This window comes from Antechinus flavipes, chromosome 5, assembly GCF_016432865.1.
Source record: "Antechinus flavipes isolate AdamAnt ecotype Samford, QLD, Australia chromosome 5, AdamAnt_v2, whole genome shotgun sequence".
NCBI classification, from domain to species: domain Eukaryota; kingdom Metazoa; phylum Chordata; class Mammalia; order Dasyuromorphia; family Dasyuridae; genus Antechinus; species Antechinus flavipes.
This window is the reverse complement of record NC_067402.1, coordinates 234,735,480-234,756,660: the sequence shown is the minus strand read 5'-3', so window position 1 is coordinate 234,756,660 and position 21,181 is coordinate 234,735,480. Positions and strand designations below refer to the sequence as shown.

At 32.1% G+C, this 21,181-nt stretch overlaps 1 protein-coding gene across 3 annotated transcripts in view; it reads left to right on the top strand.

Moving 5' to 3' along the window:
- The window catches only part of IPO8 (importin 8), a 156,822-nt gene that overhangs the window by 113,472 nt on the left and 22,169 nt on the right, over positions 1–21,181 (top strand). For all 3 annotated transcript variants that reach the window (XR_007947783.1, XM_051962783.1, XM_051962782.1), the window contains one exon: positions 9,334–9,554. Coding sequence is in view for 2 of the 3 variants with exons in the window: in XM_051962783.1 (XP_051818743.1) it covers positions 9,334–9,554 (221 nt within the window). In the remaining variant the exon portion in view is untranslated. The remainder of the gene's footprint in view (positions 1–9,333; positions 9,555–21,181) is intronic.

The following is a 21,181-nucleotide window of genomic DNA, read 5'->3' as shown; positions in this document are numbered from 1 at the left end:
GTTTTATGTATGAAGAACAGAAAAAATCCATTTGACTAGATTACAGAGCATAGAAGGGAAAATAATGTACAGGAAATCTAGAAAGAGATGTTGGAGACAGATTGCAGGGCTTTAAAAACTAGAGGAGTTTATATTTGATTCTAGAGGCAATAGGAAGCTACTGAAATTTGTGGAATTAGGGTATCGACCTAATCAAATAAATACGTAAGGAAAAGTACTTTGGTAGTATTTTGAAAGATGGACTGATACAGTGAGACTTGAGGCAAAGCTCTTTAGTCAGAATGACCTAGGATTTATATAGTATAAAAAATAAATGAAAGGAAAAATTGAACAGCAAAGAAAAATATTTATGTTGAAATGTAAATTTGTTTTTTTAAAGTTCAGCATAATTCTTCTAGGAGTGAATAGATGAGATTTTTTTTTTTAGCAGAATTGTTGACTTCCTTGTATTCCACTTGAGATAACCATAGTTGGATATAAATCTCTGAAATGAAAATATAGTGGACAAAAGGAAACTGAGTCAAGTGAAAATTCTTGAAATTTATTTATTTTTTTAGACATTGCTTTATGAATCATGTTGGGAGAGAAAAATCAGAGCAAAAGGGAAAAACCATGGGAGAGATTAAAATAAAAAGAACAAAAAAGAAAATAACATGTGTTGATTTACATTCTGTCTCCTTAGTTATTTTTCTGCATGAAGATTGCAGTTTTTGTCCGAAGTCTAGTGGGATTGCTCTGAATCACTGAACCATTAAGAACCACCTCTTTCATAGTTGATCATCGCATATTTTTGGTGTTATTGTGTACAATGTATTCCTGGTTCTGATTGTTTCACTTAGCATCAGTTCATGTAAATCTTTTCTGTCCTTTCTAAAATCAGCTTGTTCATCATTTTTTTAGAGAATAATAATATTCATATATCACAACAGGTTCAGCCATTCCCCAACTGATGGACATTTATTCATTTTCCAATTCTTTGCTACCACAAAAAGAAATACTACAAACATTTTTGGACATGTGGATTCTTTTTCTTCTTTCATGCTTTCCTTGGGATACAGATTCAGTAATGGCATGCTCTTTGGGCACAGTTTCAGATTGCTTTCAAGAATGCTTGGATCAATTCCACCAGCAATGCATTAGTGTTGCAGTTTTCTCACATGTCCTCCAACATTTATCATTATCTTTTCCTGTCATTTTAGCCAGTCTGAGAGGTGTAAGATGGTATCACAGGGTTGTTTTAATTTGCATTTCTGTAATAGTGATTTGGAGCATTTTTTCACGTAATTATAAATGGTTTTAATTTCATCATCTGAAAATTGTCTTTTCATATCCTTTGGCCATTTATCAATTGGGGAATGTGAGTCAAATAATTTTAAGGGAGTTGGTGATTAATTCAGGATTTAGAACTTAGAAAGGGGTGAAGAGACTGTTCTGAATCACAGTTTTTCTAAGCTTCATTTTCACAACAAATAAATATAGATTTGAACTTTTTAAAAAAAATCCTAAATAGAAATCTAAGAAAGGGAAAAATTTAGTATTTTATGAAATGTGTTTTATTAGGTATATGGTAGGAGAGAAAAAGAATCTCCTGAATTTCCCTCACTGGATATTGTGATAGTAATATTTAAAGTAATAAGTTTAGGAGGAGGAAGTATATTCAAACTGGTCCAGGAAGGAGTATCCTTTTTTTTTTTTTTTTTTTTAAATAGCTTTTTATTGACAAAACATAAGCATGGATAAATTTTCAACATTGACCCTTGCAAAATCTTCTGTTTCAACTTTTCCCCTCCTTCCATCTATACCCTACCCTAGATGGCAGGTAGTCCCATACATGTTAAATATGTTAAATACAATATATGTATACATATTTATACAGTTATCTTGTTGCATAAGAAAAATCAGATTTAGAAAAAAGGTAAAAATAATCTGGGAAGAAAAACAAAAATGTAAGCAAACAATAACAGAAAGAGTGTAAATGCTATGTTGTTATTCACACTCATTTCCCAGTGTTCTTTTGCTGGTTTTGTAGCTGGTTCTGTTCATTACTAATCAATTGGAACTGAGTTGAATCTTCTCATTGTTGAAAATAGCCACTTCCATCAGAATTGATCCTCATATAATATTGTTGTTGAAGTGTATAATGATCTCCTGGTTCTGCTCATTTCATTTAACATCAATTCAAGTAAGTCTCTCCAAGACTCTCTGTATTCATCCTGCTGATCATTTCTTTTTTTAAATTAAAATTTTTTTATTATAGCTTTTTATTTATAAGATATATGCAGATATATATAATTTTTCAGCAATGACCTTTACCAAACCTTCTGTCCTAACTTTTCCCCTCCTTCCTCCCACCCCCTTCCTACCTGGCTATTTAACATGTATTGGTCTATGTTAAATACAATATATGTATACATATCCATAAAGTTATTTTGCTGCACAAGAAAAATTGCACTTAGAAATAAGGTAAAATTAACCTGAGAAGGAAATAAAAAATGCAAGTGGACAAAAACAGAGGGAGTGGAAATGCCATGTTGTGGTTCATATTCATTTCCTAGAGTTCTTTAGCTGGGTGTAGCTGGTTCTCTTTATTATTGAACAAATGGAAGTGATTTGGTTCATCTCATTGTTGATGAGAGCCATGCCCATTAGAATTTATCATCATATATTGTTGTTGAAGTATATAATGATTTCCTGGTCCTGCTCATTTCACTCAGCATCAGTTCATGTAAGTCTCTCCAGGCCTTTCTGAAATCATCCTGCTGGTCATTTCTTACAAAACAATAATATTCCATAACATTCATATACCACAATTTATTCAGCCATTCTCCAATTGATGGGCATCCATTCAATTTCCAGTTTCTGGCCATTACAAATAGGGCTGCCACAAACATTTTTGCACATGTGGGTCTCTTTCCTTTCTTTAAGATCTCTTTGGGATATAAGCTCAGTAATAACACTGCTGGATCAAAGGGTATGCACAGTTTGATGACTTTTTGAGCATAGTTCCAAATTGCTCTCCAGAATGACTGGATGCATTCACAATTCCACTAACAATGTATCAGTATCCCAGTTTTCCCACATTCCCTCCAACATTCATTATCATCTTTTCCTGTCATCTTAGCCAATCTGAGAGGTGTGTAGTATTATCTCAGAGTTGTCTTAATTTGCATTTTCTGATAATGATTTGGAACATCTTTTCTTATTATTATATGAAACTAGAAATAGTTTCAGTTTCTTAATCTAGAAATTCCTTTGTTCATATCTGTTCATATCCTTTGACTATTTATCAGTTGAGAATGGCTTGATTTCTTATAAATTAGAGTCAATTCTCTATATATTTTGGAAATGAGGTCTTTATCAGAACCTTTAACTGTAAAAATGTTTTCCCAGTTTCTTGCTTCCAGGAAGGGATATTCTTAAGCAACAAAAATTACTCTTGATTACCAAACTAATCACACAAAAGAAGAAGAGTCAATTCAACAATGAGTATGTAGCAGACATTGTGCTAAGCACTGAAAATACAAATACAAGCAAAGATGTATAGGCCTTGGCTGATCTGTGTAGTTCTTTAAAATGGAAGAATTGGAAGGACCTGATGACTTAGAAGGGGCCACAGAATCAGAAGGATCATTCAGGATGATAAGACTTACCTAGGGTAGTAAAAGTCTGTGATTTGTGTCTGAACTGGGAAGGAGGATACAGATTAGATTGTTCCAAGTAATATAAACCATACACAGTTAGTGCTGATGTTTTTTCCAAGAGAAAAAAATCTTATAGCTAGATTTGAAGAAGGAAAAAACCAAAGTTAACAGTCTTAAACTGTGACTGAAGAGGATAAACTCAACTATAAAACAGAAGGATTTTCCATAAAACAATGGATTAGAAAGCAGATTTCAACAATTTTCTTTACATAAATAGCATACTTGAAACACAAGAGTTTACAGTTGAAATATGGTATAGGAATCAAAAGAATAATAATAGTTATTATAATCTCAGATAAAGTAACAGTGAAAATAGATATGATTTAGTGAAGAAGCAAAAAAAACTACATTATACTTGATGGCTCTGTGGATATTAATAAGCATACACATAATAGCATAATATTTAATTACACTTAAAAGAATAACTAATTAACTTTTAAAGGGACTTAGAAGGCAGCAATTGAGTACTTCATTCAGATTGAGACAAATCTAACAAATTGTTAAGCAACAAAGAATTTAAGAATCTGAATGTAATGTTAGAAAAAGTAGTTAGAATAATTGCCTTTTGGCAGATACTGAATGGAAAATTTAAGAGAATATATTTATTTTTCATATCATATGTTAATTTTCCAGATCATGTATAAAGTAGATATAAAGAGTTCAAATTCAGAAGGGCAGAAATATTAAATTCATCATTTTCAGACCATAATGTAATAAATATAATCAACCAGGGGAAAATTGACAAATGATTCAGATTTAGAATTTATAATTGCTGTCCTGATATTAGTCCTCAGTAGAGAAGAATGGCCATAAAGATATAAATGTTTCTCAGAATTACTGCATCCATAGAAAGACTGTTCAGATCACTAATACTAATACCTAGCACATTGACAAAGCTTCAAAAACTTAGTCAGCTAGCTCTAAATACTAAGTATTTATTCTGTGTCTGGCTCTGTGCTAACCATTGGGGACACAAAGAAAGCCAAAAGATCTCCTCAAACAGCTTACAGTCTTAATGGGGAGACTACATACAAACAACTATGTACAAACAACATATTGTTTGAACAAATAGGTAATCAACAGAAAGGAGGTCTCATTAAGTGGGATTTGGAAAGCCTTCTTGCTGAAACAGCTGATACTTGAAGGTAAGGAGGGTTCTAGGTGAAGGATACTTTATGGGATGGCATATATGATGTGAGAAGACAGGAAAGGTGGAAGGATCAGGTTTTGGAGGACTTTAAAAGCCATACAAAGGAATTATTTGATCCTGGGGATGATAGTGAGCCATTAGAGTCTGTTGAATATGAGAATGACATTGTCAGATTTGCATAATTCAGCTTTTTAGTTTAACAGCTGAAAAGAAAATGGATTGAATTGAGGGGAAACTTGTGGCATAGAAACCAACTAGGCTTTTGTTAGAATTGTCCAGGAATTAGGTGAGATGATGAGGGCTTTGACTATGTTTTTGTCAGAGGAAAGAAGAGGATATAAGAGATGTTACAAAGGTAGAAATAACAAAACTTGGCAAGTGATTAGATATAAGGAGTTGTAAAGGGCTGAAACTCTTGACTAGGTACACTGGAATCAGACAACTGAGTACTTAAAGCTAATTACCTATTGAACAATACTCTATTAGCATATGCTTGGAAAATGGCCCTTCTCACTATTTTGTACTGGCTGGATCTTTTGGTGTATACAGATAATTGTAGGAGGGATTAGGGGGTGGAGTAAGACAAGCCAGAGTCACTTTGGAAGAGGATGAAGAGGAGAGAGGAGGTTAGTGGCGAGCCTTGTGTAGGTTCATCTGTTCCCTTTACTTCTCCCCCTAAAGACCAAGGACTTTTGCTGATCCTGAGGTCAACAGGGAGCTAACTCGGTCTTCACAAGGAGTGAAAATGAGGATTCAAGTATGACACTTGACTTGTCAATATAGATGACTGGAAGTATGGTGATACTCTCAACAGTAATCATCCCATTAAGGAAGAGGGGAAGATTTTATTGTGGCAGGGAGAAAAAGAAGAATTTTGTTTTAGACATTTTATCTTATGAGATGTCCATGTAACATCTAGCTTTATTAGATTGTAGCAACAAAAGCAAGAAGTATTTATCCCTTATAGCCCAGCTTCTTAAACTTGATTCAAGACCCCATATGGAGTCTTATAATTGAATGTTGGTGTCTAAAAATTATGATTTATTAATAGCAAATCTTTGATTTGTTTGCCTATTTTATATACTTATATACCTGGGGTTGTGTAAAAATTTCTTGGGTGAAAAGGGATCACAAATGGAAAAAGTTTAAGAAGCCTTGCCTTACATCATCTTGTTATACAAAGTATGCTTACAAATAATAAATAACTTTTGAATTCCTATTGATTGATTTTTATATCAAATATATTTTATTTTTGATTTTTGAAAGGTTTTTTCAAACTATATAGATATAGATGACTTCTATTAACCTGAAAGTATGGGAGAGTAAGAAGAATAAATTTGATCTAGATTCCTATATCATGAAATAAACTGTAATAAAAATTATTGTTCAGGAAGTAATTTCCTAAAATTACAAAATAAGCAATAACTGCTCTGTCAGAAAATGTAGGGAAAGTTGGAAGCTACTTTCATTGAATTTGAGATCACTTTTTACAAAACTCTATTCTTAAACAGTTAATTTTGGGTTCCCAAGGACAAAGCTAGTCAAGAATTTTTTTTCTGCACTTAGCAATTTAAACTTTGCACTTCTATATTAAGCACTCAGCTTTCATTGCACAGTATAAAAGTTTTTAAAAAGTTTGTGAAGTTGTTTATCTTAAAACATTTACATTTCCTTCTGCTAAAATGGATTTTTTCAGCATGTAGAAAATTTTTTAGGTTGTGAAAAAATCTGAATTTCATCTGCAGATAGTTGTCTTTTTTTTTCCCTCTTTTTTTTTTTTCTCATTCAGAATACATAAATTCATTGATAATGTTTCAAAGCTTCTGGCATCATTAAATGTCTTGTTTGGATGAGGCATTTAGAGAGGTAGGTAAAAGACAATAACTGATAAAATTACTTCATAATACTTTCATATTGTTAATAAATGGAAGGATTTTTGTTGCAATAGTTGTTCTATACTCTATTCCATACATCTGAACCTCTTCTCTCCTAAAGTCCTGTCCCACCTCACACTCTGTCTGTTGGGCTTTCCCTATTTTGGAGGCACCTCAAACTCATTATCTCCAAAAGAGTATTTTTATTTTTTTCACCAAATCCACTTTTTCAGCTTTCACATTTCAGTTGCTAGTGCCACAGTTTTGTCTATTACCCAGGTTTGCATCCTCAGAGCCATCTTCAACTCTTTATTTTACTTTCTCACACATATTTGGTTGGTTACAACTTTTTAAAAAATTTATCAAATACCTCCATAGCATTTCTCCTATCTATATCTCTCTTTACTTAAATAAAGAAGCATTTGTTAAGCACTTATTTATAGTGGTAGGTACTATCCTAAGTTCTAAGGGTAAAGTAACTTATTTACTTTACTTACAAAGTAAATAAAATAAAACAAAAAGAAATTAGTCATTTCTCTGAAAGATATGGATTGAATGAGAGTGGAGAGTCAAAGATGACACTGTGATTTTGAACTTGGGTAAAACTGGGAGGATGGCAGTGCTCTTGATAATATTAGGGAAATTCAGAAGTGATAAAAGTTTGCAGGGAAAGATGAAATTTGTTTTGGACACGTTGGGATGTCTATGGAATATTTAGTTTGAGATTTTCAAAAAGCTATTGGAGATGTATAACTATAGCTCAGGAAAAAGACTAGGGCTGAATATGTGTTGATCTGGGAGTCCTTTACAAAGAGATGATAATTGAATCCATAAGAGCTGATAAGCTCACCAAGGGAAATGGGTATAGAAGGAAAAGAAAAATTAGGACACAATCTTTGGGAATCTTATATTCTCTTATGAGAAACAACATGTTTCTCATATTGTACCTAGTTATAGCTAGGTTCTTATTAGTGGTATTAATGAATTTGTTGAAATGATCTCAGGTATTTGAATTTACATTATTAAAAATTATAATTATGTAAGATATTGCTCTTGGTTCCATCCCAATGGAAATATAAAACATGAATTTGAATAATGAAATTTATTAGTCACTTCAGGGGATTCATTATTCACATCATATATATATATATATATGTATATATATATGTATATGTATATATATATATACATATATATATATATATATATATATATATATATATATATATGAAAAAGAAATTTACACATAATACAAAACTAATGAAAAGTACTCTGTAAGAAAAATGAACCTTTATAGCTTAATAGAAGATGGATTGGTGAAGAGAGAAACTTGAGGCAGTAACAGTGAAACCTAAGTGGTGTCACTTAATATTATTGCATTAGTCTAGACAAGAAGTGATAGGAGCCTAAATTAGAACTATTGTTATATGAGTAAAAAGAAGAAAACTTTTATATATGAGATTTTTATGAAATTCTACCTTGGCAAGATTTGATGACCGATTATTTATTAGACTAATTAGAATAAAGTGAGAAATCAAATGTTTCACTGGTTCTGAGCCTGAATAATTGGGAGAGTAGCAATTCCCTTGATAGTAACAGGGAAGTTCAAAGGAAAAATGAGATGCTTTAGACATGTTTAGTTTGGGTTATCTAAGGATATCCTATTTGAGATATTAAAAAAGCCAATGAAGTCATACATGACTAGCTCAGCACTGGATATGCAGTGATCTGGAAATCTTTTGCATAGGGATGATAACTGAATCCCATTGTTTGGTCACAGCTCATTTTGGAACATTTTAGTTGATTTCAGTTGCCTGTTTTGTTAACTCTACTTTTTATCTCTCCCACCTTTAGTGTATTATTTAGTTCTAATCAACTGGATAAGATTATCTATTTTAGCTTTCTTTCTTTGAATATCCAAACTTCTGAATATAAATATTGAGTGGCTATATAAATATATTGTATATTTTTGTTAACTGTTTTTACATATGCTTTTTTATCCTAGCTTTTCTATTGAGTTTTAGCTAACTTTTTTGTTACTCATTATGATCTGGAATATAAAAATCATTGATCAGTTGATAATTGGTTAGGTGTAAGGTTTGAAGGGGGTAGGGAGGAGATAATTAGATGGGTGATCCAAAGCAAACCATTTCTTTGCTTCTCATCTTTCTCATTTGTCAAATGAATATTGTGAAATAAATCCTATTTTACAGTGAGACAAAAAGGCGTGCAAATTAAAAAATTTTATATGATAGATGATTAGGTTAAAAATGCTTTGTAATAGATATTCTTTGTATGACAATATTTATTCTTGAGTCATTATGTTGTAATGGATAGAATATAGGACTTGGAGTTAGAAGGATTTGGCTTGAAATCCGACCTCTGCTACTTACTGGCTTTGGGGTAATGGGCATCTGTAAAATGGGCAATGTATTGCCTACCTCACAATGTTATTGTGAGGTTCAAATGAGGTAATAGGCTTTAAATACATTCAAATCCTATGTGAATTCTAGCCATTATCATCATTGTTATTATTAATTTCTTTATAGGCAATAGGAATAGTTATAATAAATTCTCTGTTAACTTTTATTTTCTGCTTTGTATTTAGTGCATTCCACTGTTTGTAGAAGTTGTGTTGGAAAGATTAACCAGAGGGGTTAAAACAAGTGAACTCCGTACCATGTGTCTTCAAGTTGCTATTGCTGCCTTGTACTACAATCCTGATCTCCTTTTGCATACCTTAGAAAGCCTTCATTTTCCACATAATCCTGGACCTATAACTGCGCAGTTTATAAATCAGTGGATGAATGATACTGATTGTTTTCTTGGGTAAGTATTTTTCTTATTTATTTATTTTTTTGCATCTTATTGCATGTTGTTGACTATTAAATAACAACCAAGTAAATAATTTGCATTTCTGTTAAATGTACCATCAATGCTTATTTTTTTGCAGTTTATTGTAGTTTCTTGTAGTCTAGTGGAGAGAGCTAAGGAGGGAGCAAAATTTATCTCTTTTCTTGGTATTAAATTTATTAAACTTAAAATTTTTCTGTTATGAAAAGTCCTTCACAAATATTTAAGTCTCTTCTTAGTTTATTGAGTTTATAAATTTGGCATTCCAGATTGAGTTGGTACCTAATGGAGATATTAACCAACTTTACAGAAGTATAAAATACAGATCTGGGAAATTAATTACTCATATCCTTGTATCCATGCCTTACCAACTTTAGAAATATGAGAAAAGATGGTTTCTGATAGAGTCTCAGATGCTGAATCACTGTTGTATGACTACAAGTCATAGAATATAATAGTCTATGAAGAATTGAAATTATCATAATGGTACCATAGAGAGATACATAATAATTGTGTGCATATTGCAACATAACCAAATGAGAACAGATAGCAACAAAGAATTGTATGGTAGAAAAAAGAATCTAGAAAAAGAAGAAAGGCTGGTCATCTGGTAAGGGTGAATGTAACTAGTTTATAGACCAACTGCTTCATTGGAATCTTTATAATGTCGAAGAAAGTAAGAAAGCTTTCTGGGATCATAAGGATGGATTTCTGTGGTGAACTTAACAGCAGAAAATGACAAAGGAATGGTATATCACAAATTGTCAGGGATTAAGTGTTATTAGCAGGAACTATCCAAATTGATGAGAGCCCAGATCTATTTGAGAGAAAACATCTCATTCTCAGTACTTTGCTAAGAAGAAAGAGTTTTACTTGATGGTTCTATCAAAATTGTTCTTGCAGCTTAGAGAAATAAAATTCCAAAAGGCCGTATTAAATCATTCACTTTATGTTATATAGAACATTGCTGGCAAAGCTAAACCATTAGTTTTGTTATTAAGGTTTGGTTAGGGATCTGAAACAGTAAAATATTAAGTAACTGAGATAACAAAGATTGGAGCTTCTGAGCATATCAGCTTAGTAAGCAATACATGCTAGTTGTATAACAGATAGAGCCCAGCCTTCTTCAGCTTGGCATTAAACCATGAGGCATATTTTTATGCATTTAAATAATATTAAAAGGATATAAGTTAAGATTTAAAAATTAGATAATGTGATTTCTAACTGGAGGAAAGATTCGGGGCTTTTTGAGTTGGGAGCGAGGAATCAAACAGGTATCATTCCCTGAAATCAGAAAAAAAGGTATTTTACTCTCCACTATCTGTATTCAATTAGAGAAACAAATAAAGAGTAACTGATTAACTAGTACAAGGTCAGTTTTTAGTTAAGCCATATGGATTGTTTTAGATATATAATAGTGAGAAAACTCCTTGCATCAGTCTTTAGAATTAATTGGGTTTCTGGTCAGCTTAATCTAGGTCTTTTGTTAAGGGTCTCTAAGCAGCAGATAGAAGTGATCCATTTTCCCTGCCATGCAGGGCTTGGTTTCAAAAACAGTGCAAAAAGTTTTCTTATAATTCCCATGACTGAATAAACCTTTCTTATAGGCTAAAATTGGTCTAAACCTACAATTGAATGGAAAAGAAATTGAACTAAATCCAAAATTGATTCATAATATGGATGTTATATGGCTCATTTAATTTCCATTTTCTACATGCCCTTCAGATTTGCTTTAACAATTCTCAGAATTTTTTTTTAATTCCTTCATTTACACATTCATTCAACAGACAGTCAATAATAATTCCTTTTACATATAAAGCCATTAAATTCCTACATTTTGTTCTGATTTTTGATTGTAATCAGAATTAAGAGTTGCTTCTGTTTTGTTTTTAAAGAATTATAAAAGGAACTTTTTAGTCAAAATAGTGGAGTGAGAAGTAGTAATGGAGTCTAGCTTCTCACATACAATGTTTGATAATAGTGAAGAGAAACGAAATAGCAAAGAATACCAAATCAAAACAAGCCCCCCCAGTTTTTTCCAAATGAAGAGTATCAGAAATTTCAAAAAATACTGGATAGCAACTAAAACAATAAACCAGAAAAAAAAAACTAAAACAAGAAAGTATTTCAAATAAATATAAGATAGCCTCAAAAAAATTAATTAAGAATTAATATTGATAAGAAATTCACAAGAGAAAAAAAGAATTTGGAGAAAAGGAGTAAGTTCTAGAAAAAGCTGAATATTGTGGAGCATATGAAAAAAAGACTGGAAAAACTAATTACAGGATATTATAATAAAAACTTGAGTTGTATATGTTTATTACTTTTCAGCAACTTGATTAATCTGTTTTTGATGTAACTGTTACAGTCACAGTGGAGCCATGATTGATTTATATGAAATAGGTAAACTGCTTATTAAATATTTAGTGTTAAGTAGTAGTAAGCACCAAGTATATAAAAAAAATACAAGCAAGAAAAAGAGTTTCTACCTTCTCAGAGCTTACTTTATAATGGTCTAAGATATAACAAAAGGGAACTGGAAAAGGGGTAGTTGGATGGTACCTATGGGACTATGTGGTTTGGAGCTGGTGTTGAAGAAGTAAAGGGAAGGCCAGATTCTGGGCAACAAGTCATTTGCTAGAGCCCTGTACAGTTCTGAGGGTAGAGTTCAAGGTTCTTGTGGGCATAATAATAGGAGTAGAGATGGCATAATTTGAAGTTTATGAAACTTAGTTTTTCTACACAGTTGTAAACTTGAAGGAAATACCTTGCTTGATCATCTTCATTCCCTTTACCTCTAAACTTCTAGTACAGTACCTTCTGCAGAGTCATTCATTATCAAACAGATTTGTTAAAATTCTCAAATAATACAGTTTCTACTCTCAGGAAGCTTACAGTGTAGTAGAGGTAACTACACTATTTCACTGGACTTATTCTGTATTAGGAATGTTTACTAACAATTTTTTTGATTATTAATGAGGTGGAAATGATTATGGCTTCACTTCAGATAGCAGAAGAATATAAACTCTAGCATTTAGAGTTTATTAAAAGGCTTTTGTGATAAAGCGTATGTCTGTCATTTGAGACCTATCCTAGCTAAGCTCTAATAAAAGTCTCTCATCAAAACATAACTAGATTATTTTTGTTTTTTAGCCACAGCAACTTATACAGACCATCTACTAAGGAATAAAAGAGTGATCATCTATATTAGTTGACACTAAAACTGATAAACTTAAAAGATCTTTTGAGATAATAAAGTAATAGTTCTAAAAATAGCCTTTCTATAAAATTATACATAGCTTTCTAATATATATTTGTTAGTACAACAATTATATCAAAATTTAAACTGATAAACTTAAAAGATCTTTTGAGATAATAAAGTAATAGTTCTAAAAATAGCCTTTCTATAAAATTATACATAGCTTTCTAATATATATTTGTTAGTACAACAATTATATCAAAATTTTCATTGTGAATCATTTTCTAACTAAAAAGCTATGAGCATGTTAGTGTTCAAATGAACATAAGATTCAGAGACATTAACATTTTTAGTTCTGGGATTTCTGTGATTATAGCATACTATGTAGAAACACCAAAAAGATCAAAAAATTAATTGGCCAATCAGTAAGCATTTGTTCTGCATCTATTCTGCTAGGCACTGGTTGTACAAAGACAAAAGTAAAACATTCCATACTCTTTAGGATCTTACATTCTATAGTGGGGGAAAGGGGTAAAGCTGAGATGAGAGAGAGAATGTAAGCAAGATAATCAAGGTAATTTTGGTGGGAATAGCACTAGCAGCTAGGTAGGTAAGAAAAAGCCCCATATTATGGGGTGCTTTAGCTTTCTCTGGAAGGAAGCTAGTGAGACAGAAGTGAGGTACACTCCAGAAATGCACGATAACTAGAGAAAAAACACATATATGAGAAATAGAGAACATAAGAAGGCCACTTTTGCTCTCTCTATAGAGAATGTAAAAGGTAATGACATGTATTAAATTTGCAAATGTAAGTTGAGACCATATTTTGAAGTGCTTGAATTGAAGAATTTTTATTTGATATTAAAGGCAAAAGGGAGTCACTATATATAGTTTATTGACTAAAACTAAAAATTGGTCAAAAAAATAGGGGGAGAACAAAAAGAGAGCATTGTCATAAAATCCTAGACAGGTAAGAGAATGAAGGAATAGAGACAAGAATATTCATTGATACCATATACTGCAGAGAGATAAAAAAAATTTAATAAGAATCGAGGAAAGATTAATAAAGTATGTTCTTTGCCTTCAATGAACTTATTATAAAATGGAAGAAATAAGATAGTTATACAAACACAAAATTCAAAATAGAATATAAATAAGAGTGTACTATGAGAGTTCTAAAATTTAGGTTTAGAATGAAAGATGTCTTTTCCACAATATAGATGTGATATATGCAGTGCAAATATTATTATCTCTATTTTACAGATGGGGGAACTGAGACTCAAAGAGGTTTAGTAGCAGCTTGATTAAGTCACATTGCTAGTAAGTATTAAAGCTTGGACTTAAATCCAGGTCTCTTGTCTCAAAGCCAGTTCTTATTCTACTACATCAATTTTTCAGTATTTGGCATAAAGATGCTTTGGGTTGATATAATGAAGTGGTACAGAGGAAAGTGTTCAGTAGTAGAGAATGGAGCAAGATGCGGAGACAGGAAGATAGTGGTTTTGTACTGGGAACACTAATTCATTTTAGCTGGCATGTAAAATAAGGGAAGGGAAATATTATAAGGCTGAGAAGAGTAGGTGATATCAAATTATGGTAACTGAATGCCAGGCTAATGGATTACAGATTTCATTTGATAGGTAATAATGAAGTATTTTGAGGCGTGACATGATAAGACCTGTACCTGATAACATGTACATCTGTACATGATACATGTACATCTGTACATAATTAAACACATTATGAAGAATGAATTAGAAAGGAATGAGTGGAAACTGAAAGATGTGTTAAGATGTTGTTTTCAGAATTTAGGCAGGAATAGTGAAGATTTGTCTTGGTGAGGGAGGTGGCATTGAAAATGAAAAGAACTGATGTGAAATATATTGCATCTATAGTATCAATAGATATAACAAGTAATTGAACAGGAAAGGTGAGAGAGAAAAAGTCAAATCTGATTTTGAGCATGGATTACTGATTGATGGTATTATTTACAGGCTGTTTTCCCTTTGTCTCATTCACTCTTGGCTTCAACAATTTTTTCTATATAGTTTATTCTCAAATCATCATCTCCATCTCAACTTCTCTCTTGAGCTCAAGGAACAAATTTATAAATGCTTGTAGAATATCTCCACCTAAATACTACTATCAACATTTTAAATTCATTGTGTCTAAAAATGAACTTTTTTTAATTGATATTTTTATTTTAGTGTAATGGAGGAACTTAAATGTAGCATGCTTCCTAAAAACGTAAAATAATGAGATTTTATACTTAATGATACTGCATATGCAACTTTATATCCTTGTAACTTATCTTTTCAAAACCACAGACTTCTTCTGATTTTCTTACCTTTTTTTTTTTTTTTTTTTTGCCAAAGACATTTGAGATAAGGTTCTTTTGAGTTAAAGGGATTGAAAAATTTTAAGGAGGCATTATCATTGAAAGCTGCCAAAAATGATATCAAGAAGATAATTAAAGCTATGAGTTTACTGTGGCTCCCTACCTTGAAACACTTAACCATTTTAGTCATGCTTAATTCCACATCTTGCTTCCTATTGGTCAAATACTGTTAGAAATGAAACTGGTGACTAGGATAATAAAATATTATTATCCAGTATCAACTGATATTTCATTACTAAGGCTGTTGGATTAGCCAATTCCTAAAAGTTCTTCTGATTCTAAATCCTATAATCTCTAAACCTCTAGAATCTCTTCTAGCTCTAATCTATGACTTTATGACTGATCTTTAGCTTTTGAGATTGGATGACTAGATGAATTATGATGCTTTTGACAAAAATTTGAAAATTGTGAATGCCTGAAGACAAAAGTATAATCCAGTTGAGCAAGTGCCTATGTTCAAATTCTGTTTCTAAATACTTTTTCCTGTTTATTTGATGTCATTTTGGGCAAGACACTTAATTTCCCTGACCTTTAGTTTCCTTATCTGTAAAATAAAGCCTTTGAAGTACCTCTAAATTATATGGTCCTTTGAATCTTTTTGCTATAGTGTAATTTGCTTAAATGAATCTTAATAGAAACGAGATTCCCAGAATGGAAATGTAGATGAAGATGAAATAGAGCCAATGTTCAGCTTTGAGTCTCTTTTATGTATTTAAATACATGTTTTGAAACATTCAAAATATGGTATTCTGCTGACTAAACAAAAGATCTATAAAAGATTGGCCCATATATAGTTCTGTCCTTTCTGTCTTCAATGCAGAAAATATATATCCACTCAGAATAGTTATTTAGAATTATGCTGAAACCTGATAACCCAATTTGTTACTGAGCAGTAATCAAAGTACTAATTTAAGGTAAAAATCTTACAGGGAATATCTTATAAGGAATAGTTTTATGAAACAAAGGATAGTCTAAAAGCACATATACACACAAAGCCACACATATCTTTCTCTGAAATCATAACGGAATTTAGAAATTGTCCTCAATCTAGTTCAGTTGAGAGTGAACAGTAGAGGAGCTAATGTTTATACTAATGTTTGGCAGTTCTTTTTAGTGGATAGAGCACTTTATTTGGAGTCAGGAAGACCTGAACTTCATTCACTCTTTATGTCAAATCACTCATCTGTAAAATGGGACACTAATACCTACCTCATAAGATATGTGAGGCTTAAATAAGAGAGGGTGTGTGTGTGTGTGATTTGCAAATCTTAAATCATTGTATAAAATATCAGCTACTTAAAAAAAAGCATTTCCCTCCCCAGTGGAACAGAGATCAAGACAGATGAGAGATGGAGGTGGTAGTTATTACCTTGAAGCTAGATGACATGAGTTCCTATCTTTCAAGCTGAGAGTAAGAGGTGGAGCCACAACCAAGACAGATTCATTGAATCCTAAGATTTTTTTTTTCCTCTACCACTTAGCAGCAAATACTTCTTTGTCAAAATCAATAATAGGTTGGAGAAATGAAGAACAATAAATGCATAAAATTTATCTGAAACCATATTTATTAGGTTGAAATTTTGGATATATAGCTGTCTTTTTTTTTTTTTTTTTTTTTTTTTTTTGTCTTTCAATAGTTAAGAACTTAGTTGCTTAGGGGACCCTCATGAACTTTGAATTTGAGGCCTCTTCTTTCAAACCTATAGGAGTATCTGACATCAAGCTTCAATCATAATAGCTGGGATAAAGATCTTTGAAGTTTAAAGAAGCTTTGCTATATCTTCATTATAGGAAAGTCTCACTTTTTCACATCAGATATAAGTTTTCTATCACTTTATTGCACTTCAAACTACATTTCTTTCCTAATTTTGAGAAATGCATGATAAACAGATTTCTATTCACAGATCTAGTCTTTAATTAGTCTACAATGCTATAAATTTCTGCAAAGGGAAATTTCTTCTCACTTATTTCTCTTTTTTTGCATTTCTAATATTGTCAGAATTAGGAAAACAAAGATGAAATATAGTTTTTTAAAAGCTTTGAAACAGTATAGAAAAAGTTATATTTTCTTGACAGATTTTAAAATTTATCTCCCATTTAATCAAAGGGTTGGAGTTGGTCTGTGTTTATTTAGGTAAGGCAAATTAGCACAGAATTACAGTAATTTTAGAGGGCTGATTTAGCTATGAAGCTTCAACAATTAACTTTAAGGGTATGCAGTATTTCAAAATCAAAAGATCATCAAGAATGATGTTTTTTGGCCTTCACTAGTCCACACTCTACCTTCCCCTCCACTCCCAAGAGAGTTTACCCAGACTAGATTTCTCATATTTGAAATAGATTCAGAGAGGAGTAATCTAACTTCCAAGTCTACAGACTTCTGCCACAAACTAGAATTATCATAACCAGGCTAGAGTTACCAGAACCTGAAGGATCCTATAATGATAATTGACTTTTCAAAGCAGTATTGAGACTTATTTAAAATATATGGGGACTCTACTGACCACTCAGAATGTAAGATCAGACCAGGATGACCAAGGATTTAGACAGGAGAATAGTCAAGACAAGTGACAGATAAGTCTTATTTACCTGTAGCTAATACAGTGAAAAAAGTTCAAGGTTTAGAAGAATTTTGAGTTCTGCCCTAAGTATTTAACCTGATAAATGAAGAAAGTTAAAGCATTCCAGTTAAGACAAGACCTCCCTCAACCCAGTCCTTGCTTTTTTGATTCCTGAAATATAAGTGTCATGCTTTTTTAGGGCTCCTGGGTAATTGTCAGATTGGCCACTTCAGAGTCCAATAGTTTTTCTGTTAAATTATTTAGATGCAATAAACAAAGTATACAGCACACTAACTTGCCCTTGCAGTTTTTTACATAGGATTATAACTTTACCAGTCAGCATGTTTTTTTCTGCCTGTAAATCTCTTGGTAAACGCTACTTTATACATGCTGGAAAATTACTGAATTGGAAAACTCAATCTTGAGCCAATCCTATCTTTCTCATTTGGGGCCACAAATAATTGAGATAAAATTATCTGAGGATTGATTGATTAGGTATTATTGTCACTCACTAAATCAATAATGCAGAGATAGTTGCTGCAGTTTTATTATGCTCAGAGCACAGTCTTCAGTGACCATAAAGTCACTGAGCCAAGAGGAGTAGTTTCTGGAGAAATTCAGAATGTGAATACATTTCACAAGTGAAATTTGACCAAAAGCAGGAGAAGAAGCAAATAATAGAAGGGGAAAAAATATCTTTATCAGGAAGGACAGGGAATTACCAAATCAAAACTGAAGCTATAATGTATATACCAAACTTGATTTTTGCAGACTTCAACAGGTGATCTGACTTTCTGGCTTTTGGCTATAATGTCTGGAAGTTCAAGATAAAGATTGGGGAACTGTTTTTTTTTAACATATAAGCTGGAACCAGAAATTCTCTTTCATAGAGTTCTTAAATTTTTCCAAGTTGTTTTTCTTCACAGTATTGTTATTTAAATTGTTCTCCTGGTTCTTTTTACTTCCTTTTTCCTTAGATCATGCAAGTCTTATCAGGTTCCTATGAAACCATCCCTTTCATCATTTTTAACTGGTAATATTATCTTTATATGATATAATTTGTGCAATAATACCAGTATTGATGGATGCCATGTGTTTCTAGTTCTATACTACAATAAAAAGAGGTGCTGTATAAATACTTTTATATACAAATAGATTCCTTTCCTCTTTGGTCTCTTTGTGGCATATACTTATTACTGATATTGCAGAGCAAGGGTTATGTATAGATTAGTGTTTGGAAGGATGTTCAATTTAATTCTAAATTTTTATTTTGAATTTCAGTGCCATGTAAAAAGCATTTCCAAATTTATTGTGGACTAGGAAATACTAGATATAAAGCTGAAAATTTACTTTATAAAGCTTGATTAATCTTCATAAGTACATGATATATTCAGAATATAACTTTCAAAGCTTTTTTGCTTATGTCATTCTTTTTTTTTAATCATTTCTTCTTTTCTTTTAGGGTGGAGTGATGGTGGAGGTAGAACCATATACCTATTATCTAGTCCCCTTTAGTTATTTCCTCATCCCATGGAAAAGAGAAATGAAAAGCAAAACCCTTTTTAAAATTTTATTACAACTTTTTATTTACAAAACATATGCATGGATAATTTTTCAATGCTGAAAATGTTTGCAAAACCTTCTGTTCCAAATTTTCCCCCTCTTTTCCCCCTATCCCCTTCCCTAGATGGCATGAAGTCCAATACATGTGAAATATGTTAAAGTATATGTTAAATCCTACACACACACACACACACACACACACACACACACACACACATTTATACAGTTGTCTTGCTGCACAAGAAAAAATTGGATCTAGAAAGAAGAAAAAACCTGAGAAGGAAAACAAAAATGTCAGCCAACAATAACAGAAAGAGTGAAAATGCTGTGTTCTGGTCTACACTCTGTTCCCATAGTTCTCTCTCTGGGTATAGATGGCTCTCTGCAGTACTGAACTATTGGAAGCGGTTTGAATCATCTCATTGTTGAAGAGAGCCATGTCCATCAGAATTGATCATTATTGTTGCCAGATATAATGATCTCTTGATTCTGCTTATTTCATTTAGCATCAATTCATGTAAGTCTCTCCAGGACTCTCTAAAATCATCCTTTTGGTCATTTCATACAGAACAATAACATTCCATAGCATCCATATACCATAATTTATCCAGCCATTCTCTAATTGATGGACATTTAATCAGTTTCTAGTTTCTAGCTACTACAAAAAGGGTTGCCACAAACATTTTTGCACATGTGGGTCCCTTTCCCTCCTTTAAGATCTCTTTGGTCTGACTCAGTTTCAATTGATTAAGGATGGACAGAAACAGCTACACTCAAAGAAAGAACACTGGGAAATGAATGTAAACTGCTGGCATTTTTGTTTTTCTTCTCGGGTTATTTATACCTTCTGAATCCAATTCTCCCTGTGCAACAAGAGAACCGTTCAGTTCTGCACACATATATTGTATCTAGGATATACTGTAACCTATTTAACATGTATAAGACTGCTTGCCATCTGGGGGAGGGGGTGGAGAGAGAGAGTGGAAAAATCGGAACAGAAGTGAGTGCAAGGGATAATGTTTTAAAAAATTACTCAGACATGGGTTCTGTCAATAAAAAATTATTTTTTAAAAAAAAAGATCTTTTTGGGATATAAGCTCAGTAGAAACACTGCTGGATCAAAGTTTTTGAGCATAGTTCCAAATTGCTCTCCAGAATGGTTGAATTATTTCACAGTTCCACCAATAATGTATCAGTGTCCCAGTTTTCCCACATCCCCTCCAACATTCATTATTATCTTTTCCTGTCACCTTAACCAATCTGACAGGTATATAGTGGTATCTCAAAGTTGTCTTAATTTGTATTTCCCTGATCTGGTGCTCCAAATAGTGGATTTGGAGTACCTTTTCATATGACTAGAAATAGTTTCAATTTTTTCATCTGAAAATATCCTTTGACATCAGTTGGCAATTTTGTTTCACTCCTGATTTTATTGGGAATGGTTCCAGTTTATCACCATTACATATGATGCTTACTGATGGTTTTAAGTAAATACTAATGACTGTTTTAAGGAAAAAAATCCATTTATTCCTATATTCTCTAGTGTTTTTAATAGGAATGGATGTTGGATTTTATCAAATGCTTTTTCTGCATCTATTGAGATAACCATATGGTTCTTGTTAATTTGGTTTTTGATATAGTCAATTATGTTAATTGTTTTCCTAATATTGAACTAGCCCTGCATTTCTGGTATAAATTCTATTTGGTCATGGTGTATTATCCTGGGATTAATTTTCTGTAATCTCTTTGCTAATATTTTATTTAAGATTTTTGCATCAATATTCATTAGGGAGATTGGTGTATAATTTTCTTTCTCTGTTTCCAACCTACCTAGTTTAGGTATCAGTACCATGTCTGTATCATAAAAGGAATATGGTAGGAC